Source organism: Cynocephalus volans, chromosome 3, assembly GCF_027409185.1.
Source record: "Cynocephalus volans isolate mCynVol1 chromosome 3, mCynVol1.pri, whole genome shotgun sequence".
Classification (NCBI taxonomy): domain Eukaryota; kingdom Metazoa; phylum Chordata; class Mammalia; order Dermoptera; family Cynocephalidae; genus Cynocephalus; species Cynocephalus volans.
Genome location: NC_084462.1, coordinates 83,049,736 through 83,073,487, shown reverse-complemented (window position 1 = coordinate 83,073,487; position 23,752 = coordinate 83,049,736). Strand labels below are relative to the sequence as shown.

Sequence of the window (23,752 nt, the reverse complement as noted above, 5' to 3'; positions counted from 1 at the left end):
GTAAAGGCTTATCTGAATTAAGGAAAGGTATAATAAATCAGACTGAACAACCTTATCCCAGTCATATATTAGTTATATTCTAGTTCTCTGTATTTAACATAACCAGATTATCAGATCAGAATTTTTGTTCAAATATTTAGTAAACAAAATTATTATTAATTTATTTAATGCCATATAAGCCCAGGATAGTCAGAAGACTAATTCTTACTATACTGCAGCTGCAGAAAACATAATTTTGACAAATAGTTCTAAGGGGATTATTCATTTTTTAAAAAATTTTAGTTTCAACTGACATATAATAATCGTACATATTTATGGGGTACAATTTGATATTTGTATACATTGTGTAATGATCAAATCAGAGTAATTAGAATATCCATCACCTCAAACATTTATCATTTGTGGTGAGAACATTCAAAATCCTTTCTTCTAGCTATTTTGAGATATACAATATCTTATTCTTAACTATAGCCACCCTACTGTGCAATAGACCACCAGAACTTATTCTTCCTTTCTAATTAAACTTTAGTTTCTTCCCCAAGAAATACTTGATTTTGGCTAGCTGAAATGACATCGACTGTAGTGAAAGAAATGTCATTCTGCTCAAGAGAGGCTTGCCATAACACTGAAGTATGCAATAGGTCAATTTTGCAGAATTTTATAGTATCTTCAGTTTTGAAATCTGTAAGTCATTCTGTGGCGACTGATGCCTCTGTGCCATGAAGGATTTGAGAACAGAAAATTTCTCTGAAAATGCTTGGGATATAGCAGATACAAAATATCAAAGCCAAAAGTAAGGTTAATGAACAAATAAAAAAAATTAAAAGTATGTGTCAAAGAGTAGAAGACTAAAGAAACACTTCACAAGGCTATAAGGAAGGAGAAATCAAATGAGATTTGATAATAAATATGAATAGTGGGAGAATTTGTAATGTATGTACAAGTCTGGTGATAATAAAAGAAAAATGTCAGTGAAGAAACGTAAGTCAGAATACGTCAAAGGTCATTCTGTCCGTAACACTGGAAATTACACGTATGTCAATCAGACTGGCAAATGGGTGTTTAACGTAAGACCCTTACTACTGAATCCTTTATATTTTAGAAAGAACTTATATTTTAAAAATAAGGCAATGTAGAAATTAACATTTTATTATATTTTAATAACAAACTACAAAAAAATCTCCAAGATTTTCTAAATTAGTCTAACGAGAAAAATGTACCATTTGTGGCTACATAATAATTAACAATTTATTAAAATTAAGAAGCCATTAAAAGAGTGGCATTTGTGATTCAAATAACTTTGGACATTATAAAATCACTTTAAAAAAAATAAGCCCTGGGCCATAAAAATCCTGGTATTCTTTCAGTTTATGAATCCCTACACTATTATGAATCCATCTGAGACACAACTTCAAAATGAAAATTAGTAGTCAAAATGTATCCAGATTACCAATGTGAAAGCCATCAGTACATACTGAGGGGTTGGTCTTTTCCATTGTGTTCTTCTAGATTCATGGTTTACATAATAGGTCCTTCCAAGGATATCCTGCCTCTCTTCCCATCCTGGAGGAAGAGGAGAAGGTTCTTGTTGCTGCTGCAAGTGGCAAGCAGCATCTGGTTGGTCCAAAACAACCCAGCCAGGCTGAAAAACAGAATGGTAACAACTAAGTTCACGATTGATTTTTTTAAACTATGGATTTTTTAAAATTATTTTTTGTAAATAATACGTTATAGAAAATTTAAAGAAATTTATTATATCCAGTTCCAAAAATTATGCATAGAAAGAATTAGCACATAATCAACTTTTAAGACCATAATATGAATATTTTAAGATAATGAAGATTTTGAAAAATTATAACCATTTAAATGTTATTTGAAACTGTTTTAAATTTTTTCCAAAAGGTTTTTAAAAAGTCTATTTTAAATGTTTTTAACACAATAACATATGTATGTGAGGTGATGGATTTGTTAATTAGCCTAATTTAATTATTTCGCATTGTAAACATATATCAAAACATCACATTGTACCCCATAAATATACACAATTATTACTCAACAATTAAAAATAAAATTTAAAAAATCTAATTAAAAACAGGACAAAAAACTTTTAAATAAACAACAATGTAAAGTTGGAAAACACTGAGAAATTGAGAAGCATAGTTTAAACTAGTGTAACCTTAGGCTATTCTCTAAATTGATAGCAACTGAATGAGAGCAGGGATGTGTCTTATTGGTCATTGTATTTCCCACAGAGGAAGAACCTTGCTTAGGGTGGAAATCAATAACTAATTGAGACATGAAAAAAATCATTAGATAAAGGTCAAATACATGGTGGCATGATAGAGGACACATGATTTAGAAATAATTGTGACAGTGAAACCTCTAGTGATTGAAAAGTCATTATGATCCTCCTGTCTGATTTTTCTCTATCTCCTCTAAATGAAGGCAAGGCAGTTTGGTCAACTCATAAAACAGTCAAAGAAAGAAATATTTTTTAAAAAAATGCTCTGGAAGTTTGGTATCTCTGGGACTAGCAAGAGGCAAAATACACATAAAGCCTTAGCTAGGGTAGTTAAAGTAAGGAATTAATTGAAAAGGGCAGCAAGAATTAATGACATGCTTTTGTATGAGAAACCTCATAACAGAAAAGGAAGTAGGTAAAAGTTTCTACTAAATACTGATATGGTTAGGAAAGCATTAGAAACTGAAATAAACTAGTAAGAAAACTTTAAGATGCTCCTAAAGGTACACAAAAGAAGATCTAAATAAATGGAAAGACATAATATGCTCTTGGCTAGGAAGACTCAATCTCACAAATGTGCCAATTCTCCCCAAGTTAATCTATAAATTTGTCAAGATTCCAATAAAACCACATTTTGGATTTATTAAAATGAGAAAAGCCAATTCTCAAATTCAAATAGAAACACAAACAAGGAAGAATAAACAGCACAATTCTAAAAAAGAAGAGCAAAGAGTAAAGATAAACCCTACCAGCTAAAACATATTATAAATTATAATAATTAAAGCTGTGTAGCACTGGTGCATGTGTAGACAGGTCAGTAGAATGGATTAGAAAGCCCAGAAAGAGACAAAAATTTACAGGAATTTAGTATATGATAAAGATATTTCAAATCTGTGGGAAAATAGGCAGTTTACTTAGAAAATGGGTGCCCATTTGAAAAAAAATTAATTTGGATCCCTACCTCATACCTTATACCAGGTTACATTATAGATTAATATTTAAATGTTAAAAGGTAAAACCAAACTGTTTGAACAAACCTTGAGAAATTTAAAAAATACATTCTAACAGTGGGAAGCTGTAAAGTATGATGTCAAACCCAGAAGGCATAAAAGAGAAAATTGATAAATTTGACTACAAAAACCCCAAAGTTGTACATGGCAAAAACTACTAACTCAAAGTAAAAACAAAAAGGAAAGACAAACTGGGAAACATTTTTGTACTATGATAATAAAAAATAATCTCTTTAGTATGCACAGAGTTTGAGTTCTAGGCTGGAGGTTCAGCTGTTGTGTGCCCTTCAGCTGGTGCCTTAGAAGAGATGGAAGAGAGTTTTCTGTGTTGAAAGGCTGTACCTGAAAAGTGAGGGGGTGTGGAAGAAGAGGTGGGAAGTAAAGAAACGTTTTTGGCAGCAGGGAGAAAAAGACAGGAGTTTCTGCAGCAGGGTCGATCTATTCTGTTAGTTTTGGTGGGATGTTATAGACTAGGCAGAACAGAAGGCAAGGGGCGGGGAAGTACAAAAAAATTTGGGGAAATGAGAAGTAAAACAGACTCCCTTTCTCTTCTTTACTTTTTTTCTTTTTACCTCTTCCATGGAAACTGATGTCTCTTTAATTTTGTTTCTTCCTTTTTATTGCCCAAATTCTATTCTCTTTCCCTCTGTCCTCTTACTTTGTCTCTCCACCTATGTTAATCTTTCTTCTTTCTCTCCTTTCCTTTCTTTTAAAAGATCATAATATAGGATCTAGCATACCTAAATATTAGTCTAGTATATACTAAATCAGATTTTATTTCTCTGGTCTCAATTTCAAAAGCATGTGAGATGAATTTTTATATTTCACTCTCTCTCGAAAAAAAATGGGTTTTTGTTGTTGAATATGGTCATTGATTACTTTTCTGTAAGATTAATGAATTTTACTATTAAATGGGTTCTCACTAGTGCTGTAAAGAGAATTGCAAAGATATTGAGAGCCAGGAAAATGGTACCAAAACAATATTTCTTTAAAAGCTTCTTAAAGATTTCTCTCTTTAAGATCTGCTTACTATGTTTGAATTATTCAAGTAAGTTTGAGAAGAAAAAGAAAAAACTAATTTCATTAAGGGCCTTTTATAAAACCTGTTTCAAGTTTGAGGAAGTACTGAAAGACTGATTTTTCATTTTTTAGATAGAATACCTCCCTCTTAAACATGTATCAGCTACTGTTCTTCATAAAATAATTTTCTAAGTATCAATGAACTTTACTTAATTTCTAATCTCAAAGCTAATATGCTATTGCCCTCAATTTAATGGAGTCAAAGAAGATTAGAAAGAAAACATTCAGAGCCACAACAAAGGTTTTATATGTTAGTTTTGTAAAATACATACAACTGACCCTAAAGTTGCAAAGGGTACAAAAATCAAATGTTACATAAGTATCTGTTACAGCCACACTTTACTAAGGAAAACAAACTGCTTAAGAGTGAACCTCTTTTCAAAATTATAATTGTTTTCTTCAAATAGTAGAATTTTATACATTCAGTCACAAACTTGTGTCAAAGTACCAGGTAAGACTTCTCTGGTCATTAGCTACACAGAAGATAAATAAGCTAGATCCACATGTTTGAATTCCTAGGGCCTTTCATAAACAAACTCCTACACACTTACATCTCCTGAAATTATAAGGTGCAGTCTGATGGAATTCAAACACTCAGATGTGAGACCACAAAATGAAGCGAAGCAGTTCTTCCCACAGAAACTTAACTGTGAATAAGGTACCTGTGATACGTGTGTGTGGGCAAAACTTGGAGCAGGTTACTAAATAATGAAATGCTGTTAAATTTTTTTAAAGTTACTAAATAAAGAATTTTCTTTCTTTATAGCAGACATCCTTCATTCCAAACAGAATTCTATTATGCAAGACAGCCTGTATACCAAAATGCCAGGCAGAAAATATTCTACCTAATAAATATCCTTAAAAGTTTAAAAATTATTATTATATAAAAAATCAGAAAAATAAGTGAAAAAAGGTAATCAAATAAGTGAATATAGACTTAAGAGAGAATAACAAATTCTTTATCACCAAACCAAGAAATACCTATACTTTATGATTTGAGGAAAAAAGTTCTTTCCTTCTATTATAGATTTCCCTGCAAAGCAAAATATCATTAATGCATTTTTAGAATTCCCAGAAAGTTTTGTTGCAAATTCACTGCCTGTCCTAGAGCTTTCTTTCTCAAGGCATGTGGGTATGTGAGGTACAGCTCAGCCCTTGGGGAGCTCGCTCAGCTTCACAGTTCTTATCTAGACCTAAGCAGACCCTCAGGCACACAGGCAAGACTGTCGAGGAAGGCGCACACTGTCGAGGAAGGCGCACACTGTCGAGGAAGGCACGTGCGCGCGCGCGCGCGCACGCACACGCACACGCACACGCACACGCACACACACCCCTCTCCAGAGCAATACACACACACCCCTCCAGAGCAATTTGGTGCAGTACACTGTGTGCTTTCAGTAAATGTTGAGTATATGATGCTACCTTTTGATGAAAATATGCCTTCAAGGGTAACCTCAAGGAGCAGGTGCTTTTTGTCCCCTTTTCAAAGAATAAAAATTTCTGCTAGAAGAAACCGTAGAGGTCATCTGGCACAACCCTGTCACTGTGCAAATGAAGAGCCTGAGGTTCAGAACTTCAGCTACTCACACAGGTATGTGGCTGGCTAGCAGCAGCGCTTGGAATTGGGATTCCAGTCTCCAAATCCCCATCCAATTCTATTCCAAATACATACTCTCTGCCTCTTTTTCACTCATCCCAGATGCATGTAGCTTTAACCAAATATCTGACCTCCACTTTCCTCTTATTCTGTCATCATGAAAATTATTAAATTTGACTTGCCCCAAATAAATATGGCTTTTTATTAGATCACTTGATGTGTGTGTGTCTCTCTCTCTCATTCTCCCATTCATTTTATAGAAATATCCTTAGAGAAGAAAGAAAATAAATGCTTGGGTGAAATAAATATCCAGGAAAGAATCTTTATTGCACACATTAACTTTATTGAATAAAGTTATTTTTCTTAGAGTATAGTAAAATAAAATATTGGATATTTTCTTTTAAGTTTAACCAAATATGAGCATTAAATCTCACCTCTAATTCCTCAGTCTGTTCTGCATTATCTTCTTCTGAGCCATTGGTTTTAGGTAAGTAAGTCATTTTTAATCTCAGATAACCTTTAACTCTTGATTTGTGACTGTAGAAAAGAAAATAATTATTCATAAAAACTTTGATGCTGGGAAGAAAAGCATTCATTTAATAAAAGTTTATTGAACACCTACGAGCTACTAGGAGATCTATTAGGGGAGATTCAAAGATAAGCTCCAGTGTGGAAGATATGTAGGAAGAAGAATAAATGGTAGAAAAAGAGGAAACATACATAAATAAATCATTGTTATGCTATAAATAAAATGCTAAGTAAGTGTAAGAGAAAGATCAAAAAGAACTTCAAAGAGAAGTTGGCGTTTGAGTTGGGGCTAGAAGAACGGGGAGGATTTTGGTCTGTGTCAGTGGAGGGAAAGGCACACAGGTGGAGAGAAGAGCGAGAGCAAGGAAACAGATAGGAGGCCTGGGGTGCAATGAAGGAAGGGACAGCGGTTGACCTTGGCTGGATTACAGGACACATTAAGGGGAGTGTAAGGGCCAGCCCGTGGCTCACTTGGGAGAGTGCGGTGCTGATAACACCAAGGCCACAGGTTCGGATCCCTATAGGGATGGCCAGTTTGCTCACTTGGGTGAGCGTGGAGCTGATAACACAAAGTCAAGGGTTAAGATACCCTTACCGGTCATCTTTAAAAAAAAAAGGGGGGGGTATAGGAGGTAGGGATGGTCTAGATGATGAGGTCATGTGAAATGAGAGAACTTTAGACTTTGTGTTGCATGTTAGGAAGCCACTGAGAACTTTGGGGATAGATAAAGGTATCCTCAGAGATGTGTTTTAGGGATACTAATCTGGCCATATTGTATAGGATGATAACTGTCTGAAACCTGCTACCTTCTTTGACAGCTGTTTGAATCTGTGATACATGAATTTACCTATCTATTTTCATACTGTATTATCTCTTTGAATAATGAGTTGTCTAAGCTAAAAATTGCTGCCCACTGTAGTACTATTTTAAATCTTTTTTTTTTTTTTTAAATCTGTCTTTCATAAGCTTCTAACTTAAGGCTTGATTCTATCTATTACCACCACTAATTCTAGCATTCTGAGATTTACTTAAGAAATCCTTGTTTGTCCTAGCTTTCTATATAGATTTTTTTGGGTGATTTTTACAGGTATCAGTTACATAACCAATTACCCTTTGTATTTCTAGACAAAAGAGTCCTAATCCTTTTATCCTGTCTTTAAGAGATCACGCACCTCTCACTCCCACCCCAAACCTTCCTTAATCTTTTTAGTTGTTCTCTATATAGTTCTCATGGAGTTGGGCAAATTTACTGATCAGTAAATTCTCCAATGCTTATTTCCAAGGCCAATACTGTGGCTTGTCTCCATATTTAAGGAGGTGTGAACACTCTGACTTGTTGGTATAAAAGACAGATATAGAAAATGTGCTCAGATAATGTTTTGTTGAAAAGTCTCTCTACAATTGTATGTTTCATGTTTTTCCAATTTAAAAATAAGCCTGTGGGTCTCGACTATAAGGGCTCAAACAAGTCTAGGAATGTAGTACATTTTCTATCTGAATAAAGTTCCTTATGAACTTGCAATAATATCTAATGGGGAAAAAATACCCAATGAAGACAGAAGATACACATTTTATATTTTTTAAAGATAAAGATAGTAGAAAGTAATTGACAAATTGGAAAGCAGGCTACTAGGGCAACCAAATAAAAAATATTTATTTAGTTATTCTTGGTACGGGAATGTCACAATTAGTCTGAAATTTAAAAAAAAAAGATTTATATTCTAGACTTCTACAGAAATCAATTACTTCTCTTATAGAGAGTAATCATTAAAAGTCAGAGAACACTCTTTTGTTTTAAAATTTATATTACAAAGAGTAATTTTAAAAAATCATTTAAAAATCATTTTTAAGCTCCAATAGTACATTTTTCAAATGCATTCTGTAGTTTATAAAAAACAAGATAAATACTGCTATTTTCACAGATGTCCTTTCTCTGCTTTACTTTGACCTTTTCGACAGTAAATCCACACACATATTCTGACTAGATTTTACTTGACTATGTGGTACAGAAGATCAAAAGGAGTTTTACTTACAACCTAAATTCAAAATTTCTGAAATAATCAAGTAGTTCAATCTAGGAAAATAGAATTATGAACATGCAACTTGGGTTATAGATTCCAGTCTTTTCTCATGTTATTTTCTTAATATTTGAGTCTTCTGAAATACTTTTTTAAATGAAAGTATGCAAAACATAGTTAGGTTTTTCTGAAATTGGCTTTGGGCATGTCAATTTGGATATTGGTTTTAGATGAATTGATGTTTGTGATTTTTTTAAAGCATGGTATGACAAAATTACATGTACTTTAAGATATAAAATAAATACAAAATAATGATAAATTTCAGCCTTCTAGTCTGATAAAAATATTAGGAGGGCAAATCTTTCCCAAAGGGATGTGACCATTCTTCTGTATTTTCAGAATTTTTTTCAATGTCTTATAGTACTTCTTTATCAGGAATAACAATAAAGCTTTAAAAAAATAATATAATATTTAGAAATGGCTTATTTATTTAGGTTTAAATCCTGAATTTCCAAAGAGGCTACTATAAGGTATAATGATGAGAGAAAAACTTAATATACTATTATTTTATATTCACTGACCTTCTTGGATGAAGAACAAAATCCTTAAATGTATATGGTCTCTCCATTCTTGGATTTTCTGTCTAGAATAAAACAGTGAGTTTTCAAGACATATCTATAACACCAAAAATATGTACTTTTCAAGAATATTCATGAACTATGTTCTAAGGCATAACTGAAGTTAGACGTGAGAAAAAAAGTAGCTTTGGTTTATTACATGGTTACAATTGGTAACCTGACAGTGCTTTTGCTTTCCTGCACAATGAGAACTACAGCCAGCATCACAACTCAGTCTAAAACTAGCTGAGCAGGTGCACTGTAGAGCCAAAAGGAGGGTAGAAGAGAAAAGGTGGAAAATAGTATAGAGTGGTTAGCTTGTTGGCACCTAAAAGGAATATGGAATATGTACAATGTCAGCAGTTGGCTTGGTTAGAGCACAGAGACACTTTTAGCAGAGAAAAAAAAAAGTAAACAGCCTGGAAAGTAAGAGTGGATTAAATATATTATTGAAAGCTTATGATTTCTAAAGACGGTAGAGAGCCAATAAATATCTCAAAAGACTAACAGAATAGAGAAATATATTTCCTCTTTTTTAAGTTCAGCAGGCCTTTGTTTTTATTATCCTTTACTTCTCTGGAATTTTGCATTGTTAACTTCCCACTCTGTCTTGAAACTCTTTTCTTAAGTTCTCATGACATTATTTTACTTGGTTCTTTTCCTGTCTCCCCTTGTCTGTCCTTTCCTTCTCTTCTGATCCACCCGTGTTGACTGAGGTTCAATGACTGGCCCTGTGCTCTCATCTCTCTTATTTGGACAGCCCTTCTTCTCAGAGATTCTGCTGTTATTGAGACAGTAATAATCCCCAATCTTTCAAGTCCCTTTTCTCTACATAATTTCTTTTTATACCTCTTTCAGCTGCCCACTTTAAACTTTCATTTTTCCTGTTTTTGATTGAAATGCAGTATGTCCAAAAATAGATTTCTTGTATTTCAAAACAAAATGAAGCAATATCATAGACACCCATACCAACCGGTAATGGATACAGAGGAACATCCACTTGACCTAGGAAATCATCTCTTGTCTATAAAAGAAAGAAGAAAATTAGATTAGTAATATGCTCAATTCTTTTATGAGATTTTGATGATACATTGCCATCAATTACAGAGAATGTAGACTTTTTTTTTTAATGCTATGCAGCATCAATGGAAAATAAAAAGTAATGTGGTATAACTTCTGTTGATGGCAGAGTAGCATGTATTAGATTAATCCTTTTGCAGATAATAATTACACACTCTGACAAAATATAAAAACAATTATTTGAAAGCACAATGGAATGACCAAAAACAAGCAGAAACTAACGGGGAGTCAATCTTTGAAAGAAGAAACTACAGTAGGTAGGATTCATATTTATATGGCTTTTCACCTGGTAGCACTACACAGTCCCAATTGTATGGAGTGCTTACAACTTCGGCAGAAATCTGCAATATTACTGGTTTGAGGAGTCAGAAGACTTAGTTTGGGGTTAACAGCATAACTAGAAAGTTAGGGGGTAAATCCCAGAAAGGAAAAAGCCACAAGAGCACTTCCAAATCTATATAAGCTCTACCTAAATCCCTAGTTTATCTCTGAACTGCATAAGTGAAAAGTTCCAATAACTCGAATATATATCCATAGAATTTACCCAATATGAAAAATAAAGAGGACTTGTGGAAAAGTTTCAAGAGCAGTCTAATATATGTGTAACTGGAGTCCCAGAAAGAGAGGGGGAATGGAGTAGGGCAGAAAAAAAAAAGCTTTTTTTAAAAACGCTGCTGAAATTTTTCTACATCTGGAAAAATACAAGCTTAGATATTTCAATAAACTTAGTGAACTGAAGCAGGAGAGATAGAAAGAAAACACAGGTAGGCATATCCTTATTAAATGCTGAAAACAAAAGATAAAGAAAATCTTGAAAGCACTAGATACAAACAATGCATTACATGCAGGGGAACAACAATACAACTGATGGCTGACTTCTCATCAAAAACAGTGAAAGCTAGGGCCAGCCCCATGGCTCACTCAGGAGAGTGCGGCGCTGGTGGCACCGAGGCCACGGGTTCGGATCCTATGTAGGGATGGCCGGTGTGCTCACTGGCTGAGCATGGTGTGGTCGTGGTGTAGACCACACCGTGCGGAAGGTTGCGATCCCCTTACTGGTCACAAAAAAAAAAAAAAAAAAAAAAAAAAAAAAACGGTAAAAGCCAGAAGACAATAAAATGACATCTATGAAGTGCTGAAAGAAAAAAAAAGTACCTAGAATTCCATATCTAGCAAAAAATATCCATCAAAAATGAGAGGAAAATAAAGAGGCTCTTGGATAAATGAAGCTGAGATAATTTGTCATCAGCAGATAGGCTCTACAAGATATGCTAAAGGAGGTTTTTCAGGCTGAGGATAAATGGCACCAGATGGAAATTCATATCTAAAGAGAGGAATGAAGAACAACAAAAATGGTAAATATGTGAGTAAATTTAAAAAAAAAATTATTAATCTCTTAAAGGAGAAATTGTTATTTACAGAAAAAATATATCACTATATCACTACATAATGGGTTCAAAACATATGTAGATTTAATACAAATGACAATACTGCACAAAAAACAGGTGGAGTAAATGGATCTATACTGTTGTAATACTCTTACATTTTATATGAAGTGGTATGATTGAGATCCTTAATTGACTGCAGAGCTAAAAAGCCAAGAGAATAATTACAATGGAATATCATAAATATTTGATTAATGCAAAATAAGGCTGGAAGAGAACAAAAAAGAAACAAAAAACAGATGGGACAAATAAACAGCACATTTTGAGAACTAAACCCAACCATATAAATTATGACAAACTAAATATTCCAGTTAAAGACAGAGATTTCCAGACTGAATAAAAATGCAAGACCTAACTATGTGTTGCCTACAAAAGACACATACATTATTATATTAAAATTTTGTTTGAAAAAATTTTTTTAATTGAAATGTATTAATTATACATATTTATGGGGTACAGAGTCATATGTCAATACATGTATATACCATGTGTGATGATTGAATCAGGGCATTAACATATTCATCACTGCAAAACTTAATCATTTCTTTGTTATGTGAACATTTGATCTCTCTTCTAGCCAATTGATAACATGACGTAAATTATTGTTAATTATAGATGCCTAGCTCAACTGTACACCAACAGAACTTATTTTTCTTATCTTGCTGTAATTTTGTGTCCAAACTCTCCCTGTCCCCTCTCCCCTTTTCTATCTCTAGTAACCAGAGTTCTACTCTCTCCTTCTAAAAGTTCAACTTATTTTTAATTATCTATCTATTTTTAACTACCACCTATGAGTGAGAACATGTAATATTTCTCTTTCTGTTGCTGGCTTATTTATTTCACTTTTTTTATTAAGTCTTTTTTTTCCATTTTTTCCTTTTCACTTTGAAATAATTTCAGATTCATAGAAAACTACAAAAACAGTGCTAAGGGTTCTCCTCTAATTTTCATCCAGCTCCCCCAAATTTCAACATCTTAAATAACCATGGTATAATGATCAAAACCAGGGATGCTAGTCTACAGACCTTACTCAAATTTCACCAATTGTCCACTAATTTTTGCCCGGAATCACACATTGCATTTAGTTGTCCTCTCTTTAGTTTCTTTTAATCTGAAATTACCTGAGTCTTGCTTTGTCTTTCATAATATTGGCATTTTTAAAGAATGCTGGTTAGCTATAGAACATCCCCCAATCTGGGTTTGTCTAATATTTCTTCATAGCTGAATTTAGATTATGTATTTTTTGTAATAATACCATAAAAGTGATTTTGCGCCCTTCTCAGTGCATCATATCAGAAGGCAAATGATGCCAATTTGTCCCAATACTGATAATATTAACTTTGATCATTTGCTTAAGATGCTGTCTGCCAGTTTTCTCTACTTTGAAGTTAATATCCCCCCCCATAATTAATAGTGTCTTGTGAGAAAATACTTCAAGGCTGTGTAAATATCCCATTTTTCATCAAATTATTGCTCATAAACTGTATCATCTACTGATGATTCTTGCCTGCAACAATTATTACTGTGATATTTGCTATTTCTATCATTTCCATAACTCCTTCTACATTAATTAATTAGAATTCTGCTGAAATAAAAAACTTACCCCTTCCTCCCATTTATATATTCAAATACTTATTTACATCAGCATGGACTTATGCAAATTTATTTTATCTTAGGAGATATAATCCATTACTGTCACTTATTTTATTATTCAAACTGTCCCAGAGCCAGTCATTGGGAGTCACTTCAAGTTAGTCCTTGTATACTTCTGATATGTCTCCATTATTTTTTGAGCACTTCCTTTCTGGCACCACAAGGTGTTCCATGTTTGCTTTGACTTTCCCTATCCCTGCCCTGCAACCAGCCATTTCTCAAAGAACCCCGATAAACTTAACTGGAGAATGGTACTTAGATACCAAGATCTGGGTGCAAGGTGCTCATTACCTCTAAGCTCAAGAGATGAACTTTAAATACATATACACAGATAAATTTTTAAAAACGTTATGGAAAAAGATATACCAGGTATACAGTAAGTGTAAGAAACCTGGAGTGGCTAGAATAATATTAAACAAATTAGACTTCATGATAGGAGTATTGCCACAAATATAGAGGGACATTTTGTACTAATAAAGGGGTCACTTAATAAAAAATTCCACAAATCAATAATAAACAGAAAAACAACCTATTTACAATGGGTATATGACTTGAACATATATTTCAAACAAGAAGATAAATAAACAGCACATGAAAAGATGCTTATCACTATTAGTCATCAGGGAAATGCAAATTAAAATCAAAATGCAGTACCACTTCAACCCTTCTAGAGTAGCTAAAATTAAAATGTCTGACAATAACGAGTACTGATGAGGATGTGGAGTAATCTGAGCCCTCCTATAAAGTTAAGCATATGCATATGACTCCATGAACAAGAAATTCTACTCCTTGCTATTTTCCCAAGAGAAGTGAAAACAAATATCCTCTAAAATACTTGTTCAAGAATATTCACAGAATTTTATCCATAATAGTCTAAACTGGAAACAACCCAAATATCCTTTAGCAGATGAAACTGTGTTATATGCATTTAAAAGAATTACTCAGCAATAAAAACAAAACATACACAAAATAATACGGATGAATCTGAAAGGCAAAGTTTAATGAAAAAAGGCAGAGACAAAAGAGTATATGCTGTCTGACTCTATTTACATGAATTGTAGAATAAACAAAGCAGGGAGACTGGAAGAGTAGATGACAGCAGGGAGAGAAGTGAGGGAATAAGTGAAAGTCCATAATACTAAACAGTAAGTACCCCCATCCCCACCCGAGCTCTTTTTTCCCACTTGGCTCCTAGAATACTGGGAGGCAAATGTACACTTGCGAGGAAAGTCATCTATGGAACAACTAAGCAACCCAATGGCAAAGACCTATAGATACTGAAACCTGGAAGCCTTCCAATGAAATGACTAATTCTCTCTGATCACTCCAAAGTGAAGTACACTAACTTATAACTGCCCATGAACAAAAAGCTTCCAATAAATATTGATATCTTATACATTATGGACATTTAAGTACTAGTAAGTATTTAAGTAAAGTTTATAACATGAAAAGCAAAGACCTAAACCAACAAATAGAAGGAAGTCAGATGAATAAGAATCAAGTCAGACTGCAAGAAAAATACTTCAGAAAAACTATAATTAATATTTTCAGAGATAAGAGAAGATGAAATATCTGCCAAGCTGAAGAGTAGGAATGGCTACAAAAAAAGCAATTAAAGGATAAGAAATATCTCTTAGAAATTAAAAATATAACTGATATAAAAAGTTTAAGACAGTTGAAAGATAGAGTTAAAGAAATTTCTCAGAAAGTAGAACTGAAAGACAAAAGAATAGACTATAGAATCCCCAAAGGAAGGAAATTACAGGATAAAATTTAAAAGTCAACATCTAAATAATAAGAATTCCAGAAAGAAAAGAGAAAAGGAAATAAATAATCAAAGAAGCATTATAGGAAACCTTCCTTGATCTCAGGGAAATGAATTTTGAGAGTGAAAGGGCCCATTAAATATTAGGCAAAATGCATGGGGCAGGGTGGGGAGAACCACAGCACGGCACATCATTGTGACATTTCGGAGCATCAGAGATAAAGAAATTCTAAAAGTCTTAAGAGATACAAACAAATCATACACAAAACTAAAAGATAAGAGAGTAATTCCTCCAAAATCATGAGAGAAAAATATTTCCTATATAGAATTCTATACTCAGAGAAACTGTTTTTCAATTACAACGGCAGAATGAAGACATTTTCAGACACTGGTGTTCTCAGAAAGGTAACAGAGGATATACTTCACCAAAATGAGGGAGTACACCATGAGAAAGAAATATGCAGGGGTTTCAAAACAGAAGAGAAGCTAAGAGGATTATGGGAATGATGGGGGAGGGAACTCTCAGAATAACAGTGATGTAAGACCTAGAGAACAACCACGGACGGCATACTGGAGCAGGAAAATGAATAGCTACAAGAGTGATGTTTCCTATAAGAATAGGAATAATCATGTTTACTCAATGGGGTTTTGTTAGAATTAAGTGAGATAATATACATAAACTGCTTTACATAAAGCCCAGCACATAGTAAGCATTCAATAAATGTTAGCTACTATGTATTTGAAATGCTGGGGTATATAATAAAACCTCTGCTCCCTTCCCCCTGGACCAGTCTGTGGACATTTCAAACAGGTATATACAAGAAAAGGAGTTTAATGGAGACTGAGGCCTAGCAAATTAGCCTAGTTTAGGGCCATATTCCTATTCCAGAACACGAGCTGACAATAATTTTTGAGATGGACAAGTTAGCTTTTAATGATACTGGCAAGGCTGTGTTATGGTATGTTTCTTTACTCCTATTTTTATCACAAATAGATAACACACTCCATAAAACTGATCTTTAAGAAGCTATAGGTAGGGCCGAGCCCATGGCGCACTCGGGAGAGTGCAGCGCTGGGAGCGCAGCAACGCTCCCGCCGCGGGTTCGGGATCCTATATAGGAATGGCCGGTGCACTCACTGGCTGAGGAGTACCGGTCACAAAAAAGACAAAAAAAAAAAAAAAAAAAAAGAAGCTATAGGTAAATAAGTAAAATCCAACAAAACAACAGTAAAATCTCAACCAGGAATCTGAGAAATCAAATATTTTGGTTAACCAAATTATCTAATTAGTGTAGGTTTAGTCTTAACGAGATAAAAAAATAAAACATTTCTTTGGTTCAGCCTTACTTAATAGCCTTGCCCTTAGTAAACTGAATACACTGAATATCTATCTGTTTGATGATTTGTGACCTTGCAGTACTTTAAAAAACATGACTGTGATCAATTATCACCAGAGTGACACAGGTATAGAGCAGGGTTTCTCAGCTTTGGCACTATTGACAATTTGAGCTAGATATTTTTGTTGTTGTTGTGGGGACTATCTTGTGCATTGAAGGATGGTTAGAAACATCCCTGGCCTCTACCCACTGGATGTCAGTAGTACCCTTCTTCCAGTTGTGACAACTAAAAATGCCTTCTGGCATTGCCAAACGTCCCTGGGTGGCAAAACTGTCCCTGGTTAGAACCACTGCTATAGAGAGTATATGACAGAATGTCTCACCCAATGTGTAAAAGATTCTCCTTAAAAAAAACCAAAACACACACACATGCACAACAGGGGTCTTCAAAAAATTCATGGAAGTGTTTGGATTATCTTTTCAATTTTTACACAAACTTTTTGTAACAGCTTTATCGAGATACAATTCACATACTGTACAATTCACCCACTTGAAGGACACAATTCATTTTTTTTAGTATTTTTACAGAGTTCTGTAATCATCAATGACCACAATCAATTTTAGAACATTTTCATCACCCCAAGAAGAAAACTCATACCTATTAGCAGTCACTCCCCACCCCCCACCCAAACCCTCAGTCCTGGTAACCACTAATCATTTTCTGTCTTTATGGATTTGCCTATTCTAGACATTTAATATAAATGGAATTATAAAATATGTAGTTTTTTATGACTGACCTCTTTTATTTACCATGTTTTTAAGGTTCATCCACATTGTAGAAAATATTAGTACTTCATTCCTTTTCTTATTGTTGAATATTATATGGATAAACCATATTTTATTTATCTGTTTATCAGTTGATTGAGATTTGAATTGTTTCCACTTCTTCGCTATTATAAATAATGTCTGAACATCTGAGTACAGGTTTTTGTACCAACATACATTTTCCATTTCTTTTGGGAATATATTTAGGAATGGAATTGATGGGTCACATGGTAATTCTGTTTAACCTTTTGAAGATCTGCCAGACTTTTCCAAAGTGGCTACACCATTTTACATTTTACCAGCACTGTATGAGGGTTTCAATTTCTACTCACCCTTAACAACACTTTCCTGTCTTTTTGATAATATCCATCCTAGTGCATGTGAAGTTGTAGGTCTTTGTGGTTTTGTTTGCATTTCCCTGATGGCCAATGACGCTGAACATTTTTCATGTGATTTACTGTGCTCCTTATTTCTTAAAATCTCTTAACTTATAAATCTTCCCTATGACTTCAGTCTCCACTGTAGAGGCAGTGCCTAGTCACTGAGGGACAGAAAGAAAACTTATCCCATCCCAACTACCTAAGAAATCACCATCTTTAGTGTTCTATATTCCTCATTCATTGGTTGTCTTTGTGACAAAAGTACAGTATAGAACAAAAAATCCCACATAGTGAGAATTTCACTATCTCAAGTACCTCTGGTAAGTAGAAATACATTTTAAATATTGCTTGCAACATGTTGTCAGCCTTCTTTAATTCAAATGATCTGAAATGAATTTCTTAACTTCTGTGTAGAATGAAGTGATCCCAACGAATTATATTTTCAATATTAGAAGACTGAACACATTTTCCAAACTAAAAATCAATATGTATGTGAAGGAAATGGAGAATATTGAAACTGGGAACTATCCTGGAAAGTCTGGGACATGTGGTTGCTATAAATATAGGACAATTAGAGGTTCTTTTTCCATTTACAAAGAAAAAGTAATAGTTTTAAATCCATTCCTATGAAGGCAAGTCAGTCTGTGATGTTCATTAATGTTTCCCTAGCCAACCAATTATTCCAAATTCTGAATATCAAGCATTTCTTTGCAAGAGTTATTTTCTATATTTGAACTGCATGCAGCTTACTTCATAAAGCAAAATTTGCATTTGGTAAAATATAAGTAATCTAAGAATGCCTGAAAATCTGAGAAAGAATTTAGAATACTAGGTGATTTCAAACAGGACCATCTGTAGTAGGCACAGTTTAGTCAGTAAATATATTTTTTCTAATATTTTAATAATATGAATTTCAGTTTCTTAAAACAATTTTTAGAACGTAAGAGAAAAATCCAAATCGCTGTTTTTGTAAAAACTTTAATTAGAACTATATATGCTCTAATTTTAGTAGGACAAATTCTTATTAACTCTGATAAGAATAAACAGTGGCTAAATATTCTGCTTTAAGAGAATCCAATGTAATAAAAAATCAGAATTTTAAACGCAGTTAAGTTACAGTGTCACAGCTTTGAAAAACATTTTGCTATAAAAGGAGCTTCCATTAAACGTGAGTTACAAATAATTGCCTGGGGTTTATAAATCTACTATATAAAGCAAAATATTAAAGGAGGAATCATTTCTGGGCTCACAACCAGAGCCCAATAATATAGCCAAACTTTTCGTCTGTAATATCAAACTTTATTTCAATAATAGCTTTCAATCAGTAAAAATGAATTTTATACATGAATGTTAAATACAAGGGTACTTTTAAAAGTTTGTGGAAAAATGGAATTAAAAGATAATACAAATCTTTCCATGAACTTTTTGAAGACCAATTGCATAGTACAGTGTGTGGTATTTTTCAATTTTCAGACTCAGCTATGGGCACTTTTCCAGTCCAGATGATTTTTAAAAGTAATTTAAAAACATAAGTAACACATACACAGGGTACAAAATTAAAAAGGAAACAAAAGGATTCCTAGCTATCCAACTATCCAGATATTCAACTCCAGCTATCCAATTCCACCCTCTGTCCTTCCAAGAGGCAATAGCTGTTATTCTCTTATATCTGAGTATCCCTTCAGTTTTCTCTGACATACTGTTATGCATCTTGCCTTCTTCCCTTTAACATCATCTCTAAGATCTTGTCTAATATCAATACATATAGAGATGCTTTACCTTTTTAATGATTGTGTGGTATACCATTGCACAGAATAACAAAATTTATTTAATTAGTTCCCTACTGACAGACATTTAGATTGTTTCTAAACTTTTGCCATTACGAACAATGCCTTAATCAATAAACTTGTATTTATTATTTTGCATTTTGTATATATAGCCAAGATAATTTTTATTTTGTGTAATAACAAAGACTATGGTAAACTAATCTGAAATAGAAACAGATCTCAATGACTGATTGAATGTTATAGAAGGAAACGGTTTTCTGAGTGAGTAAAAAAGTACATATAAGTTTAAGTTACCTTTTTCAAAAATAAGATGAAGATCAAAGATTCATGATCAAGATGCTTACATTTGTATTAATACCTTAACTAATGCTAATAACTACTGTTTTCACACAGCTCTATTCACATTCTCTATGGGTAAATGTCATAATTCCTCTGTATAGATCATATAATTCTAAAAAAAAAAAGAATTGAAGTAGGCAGTAAAAAAGAAATTGGATAAACTTACAGCCATAAAAAAGTTCAAGCCACTGTTAATCATATTATTTAAATTAAGCTAAGAGATCAAGAGATACTTCAGAGATCTCTTGATCTCTGAAAGACCAGAGTAGAGTTAAAAACTCTGAAGCTGAGACACTAAAAGTGAAATTATCTAAAAACTTCTTTGTTTAAGGCAGAGTTTAAACTTCCATTCTAGTATTTATAAATTAACAGGTTGAGTGTTTTCTTGATTGGGATGTATGAAAAGTCAGTATTTTGACACAGAGCATATTTGTACAAGTGAAACTCTTTTAAAAAAAGCAGAAATTATATGAACAGACCATTTATAGTATGTTTAAAATAAGAAACCATATATTTCCTGCTTGCAGACTTTTATAAAAACTATTATTTTAAATAAACATCCTTTCTCCTCAAATCCATACTATGTGGATTTATACTACATACTAGATATTATAAACAGAAAAAAGGATTATGAAACCACTGTAAATTTAACTTAACTGTTTTCTAAGGTAAGCCGATCTTATTAAATAAAATTGCATTTGTGTAGCTTCTACTTTCCTACTTGTCTATTGACTTGCTCTATACTATGACCTGCTCAAACATTTTTCTAGAAGTTCAAGATTTATTGATTCAATTTTTTTAATACGTCAAGAGGAAAATGGCATTAGGAAAACAAATAGTTTAATCCTATCTGTGCTATAAAATCACGGTGCTATGGAAACTGGGTGGCTTTGCTTAAAGCGAACATTCAAGGTCCCAAGCTTGTGATTCGCTCAGTCCACAGCCTAACTGGGAAATCTGATTATAAGACACAAACTGTACTTTGTACTTTGACAACAGATTCACAATACTTGAAAATTTGGGTATATGGATTCTACAGCCCTTAACAACTCTCCATCTTCATAGGGATTTTTACCTAATAGATGGGAGTGGGGTAGAAACCACTCTCCAAATCAAATTCTCTGATTACAATTTCTTTGAAGTTCTCCACTTACTAATCATCGAAGACTCGTGAAAATAGATGATTTACTTTGACAAGTTTATCTTTACATGCTTTAAAGTTTCATTTGAAATTTACTATGAGAATTTTAAAATATAAACTAATTTTTAATATACTACATAAAAGAAGAAATTTAAAGCAGACAAGGAATAATAGGAATCAGAGGTTGTGCTGTATCAAATAAAAATAAGATTTTATAATTACTTTTCAGAGTTAAAATTTAAAATATCTAATGCACTTTCAGAAGTGATTTATGTTTGGCCCTAGACTAGGTGACTATAAAAGGTGAGAAAAAACATTGTGCATTTATTTCAACTTTCCTCCCATCTCTAAAAAGGGAGGGGCTCATCCCATTGCTTCAAATTTATATTTCTAAACAAAGGAAAATAACAAGAGGACTAAATGTATAAAGTTATATTTTAACCAGGAAATACCCACAGCTGGATAACTACTAGAAAGGATAAGACTCTTCCTTTCAGAAAGAGAAGTATTCATTCTTGATTGAAAATAGTCACAGAGATTCATACTTCTGAGCTCTAATAAATATAATATTAATTTTTTTCATTCTAGGAATGTCTGCCAAGCTACTAGGGAAAAGAAAAGGTAAACTTTTTAAGAGATGGAAGCTAATATTCTCTGGGAAATTATCTCTGTAGCTTAAATGAGAAACTAAGCAGATGGCTACTACTGTTGAAAAAGATATAGTCACTTTAATTCTAAGAAACCAAGGAGTGAAGCTGTGTAAAACCTCAGATATTTGATTTAAAAACAAGTGTGAGAAGATGAACTTTAAAATGGATAAAATGAAAATCATCACTTTAAAAATGAATACAGGATGGCTGTGACAGCTGAGGAAAGTAGCCTGAAGGCTTCTGCTCCCAATCTAATCTACAGTTTTAAGATTCAGGTTGGGTTAGTCCATTCACATGGTTCTCAAATGTCAGTGTGCGTGAAAATCACCTGGAATGCTTTTGAAAGCCAGATCACTGGGCACCACTCCCAGAAATTCTGATTCAGTGTGTCTGGAGTTGGGCCTGAGAATTTGCAGTTCTTAAAAGTTCTCAGGTGATACTAATGTAGCTGCTCCAGCAATACACCTTGAGAACCAAAAACATCTCTGATTCAATTCTTGGAGAAAACCAGAAAGAGTAAACAATGATTGAAAACAGCTGAAGGTAAATGAGTGTTGCATTTAAAGGTGGTCATATAATTAGGATACATTTGGTTAAACTAAGTTCAAAAGTTTATTTCCTGCCGGACTTTAGGAACTTATATTTACTACTGTGCATTGTGATACTCCCAGAAATATATAGCATGTGGCATTATACAAACTTACTTGTCAATGGGATAGGTTTTATATGAGGTATCTTACAGACTAGTGAACACATTTCGAAAATACTGGTCCAGAGGAAAAATTTTTAATTCCTTACTCTGGGATTCTAGGCCCTTTACATTTGTTTTTCCAATCTACCGTGTAGCCTTATCTATTAACCTAAACCCCTCCATAATAGCTGAAAAAATCCTATATTTTGCCCTTTCAAACTCACTTTGTGCCCTTCCTGGAAAGTAAATCCAATATACTTAAAGGCCCAGCTCAATGCCATTTTAATGAAAATTTTCTTGATGAGAGTAAATTGCTAATTTCTTTCTCTGTAATTCTATTTCACCTTGTATCTGTTTTAACATCTATAATATATTCCCTTCCACTCCAACTAGACTGTAAACTAGAAATAAAATAGTGATTATTATAGCATTATGTAACCAAATCAGTGACTGTCACAGAAAATGCTACAATCTCAAAAGAAGATGGTATTGGATTTCTCTTGAATTTTCAGGCACTAGATTCTGTTAAGTCCTACTCGCCCATTTCAAAAGAGTCGGTATGTTCAACAGAGTAAGAGCAATAATCAAGAGGGTTAAATGACTGTTCAACTCCCTGTAATGTGACCTGGCCTTGAACTTAGCTTTCTGCCACCAATGTGAGATAACCTGGTAATGTTTGGGCTCCAGACTAGTTTATTGATTCCCTGCCCATGTTTCCTTCTGCTTTGACTATGGCTTATGCTCCTGGATCATTTACTGGTTTTCCTGCCCCAGGGACTAAACTGTTTTCTTCAAGTTGTGGGAAGTTGTCTTCCCTATGAAGGGGTGGTCCAAGCTTTTCCCTACACTCGTCCCCAGCCTTTCCCATCTGTTCCTGACTTTTCCTGCCCTCTAGTGGTGATGAGTCACACTCCCATCCTTGGCACATGGAATCTTCCACTTGGAATCTGCAGTTAGTAAAGTCTGACAGATTAGAATATTTCACATGAATCTCTATAACTGAGGTCCCATGAGATTATAGCCCTGATCTCCCCAAATTAAAAAAGTACACCTGTGAGAGATGAAATCCACAACTCAAGTGGACTTAGATTCAGATAAAACTATCCCATTTGATAGTTTAAATATAACCTAAAAAAGTTTAAATGTTTAAAGGAATTTTAAAAATAATACCTAAGTTTTTCCATACGGTACAAGGTCTAGCAATGCATTGCACATAGTAGAAAGTCATTATTTAGCTCATTAGGTTAACTGTTAGATTTATTGCTCCAGATTTCAGTTATAATAACCTTTAAAGGTAACTGAATCTGAAATTTATAAACTACTGAACTTCATACTAAATATGTTTCTTCTGTGTATTAAACAGCTAGCATTACTGGGTCTGGAAAACACTGTTAATATTTTAAGATTTATCAATGTTTTTAGCCTGTAGACTTTAATGAGGTGATCCTCTTGCAAATTTCCTTGACTCATGGGCAAGCAGTCTTGAAGCTACAATCACTTCAACTTTGATCTTTTAATAATTTCAAACCATTTTATGTATATTCTTTGTCTTTCTTGCCTAGACTG

At 33.5% G+C, this 23,752-nt stretch overlaps 1 protein-coding gene across 4 annotated transcripts in view; it reads right to left on the bottom strand.

Moving 5' to 3' along the window:
- NEDD4 (NEDD4 E3 ubiquitin protein ligase) overlaps nucleotides 1-23,752 on the bottom strand; it is a 66,325-nt gene that overhangs the window by 26,227 nt on the left and 16,346 nt on the right. The window contains exons 2-5 of one of the 4 annotated variants that reach the window (XM_063088935.1): nucleotides 10,067-10,117; nucleotides 9,058-9,119; nucleotides 6,364-6,466; nucleotides 1,476-1,642 (exon numbers count right to left, since the gene is read on the bottom strand). In XM_063088935.1, coding sequence (XP_062945005.1) covers nucleotides 1,476-1,642; nucleotides 6,364-6,466; nucleotides 9,058-9,119; nucleotides 10,067-10,117 — 383 coding nt within the window. The remainder of the gene's footprint in view (nucleotides 1-1,475; nucleotides 1,643-6,363; nucleotides 6,467-9,057; nucleotides 9,120-10,066; nucleotides 10,118-23,752) is intronic. The other 3 variants (XM_063088936.1, XM_063088937.1, XM_063088938.1) reach the window with 3 other exon arrangements.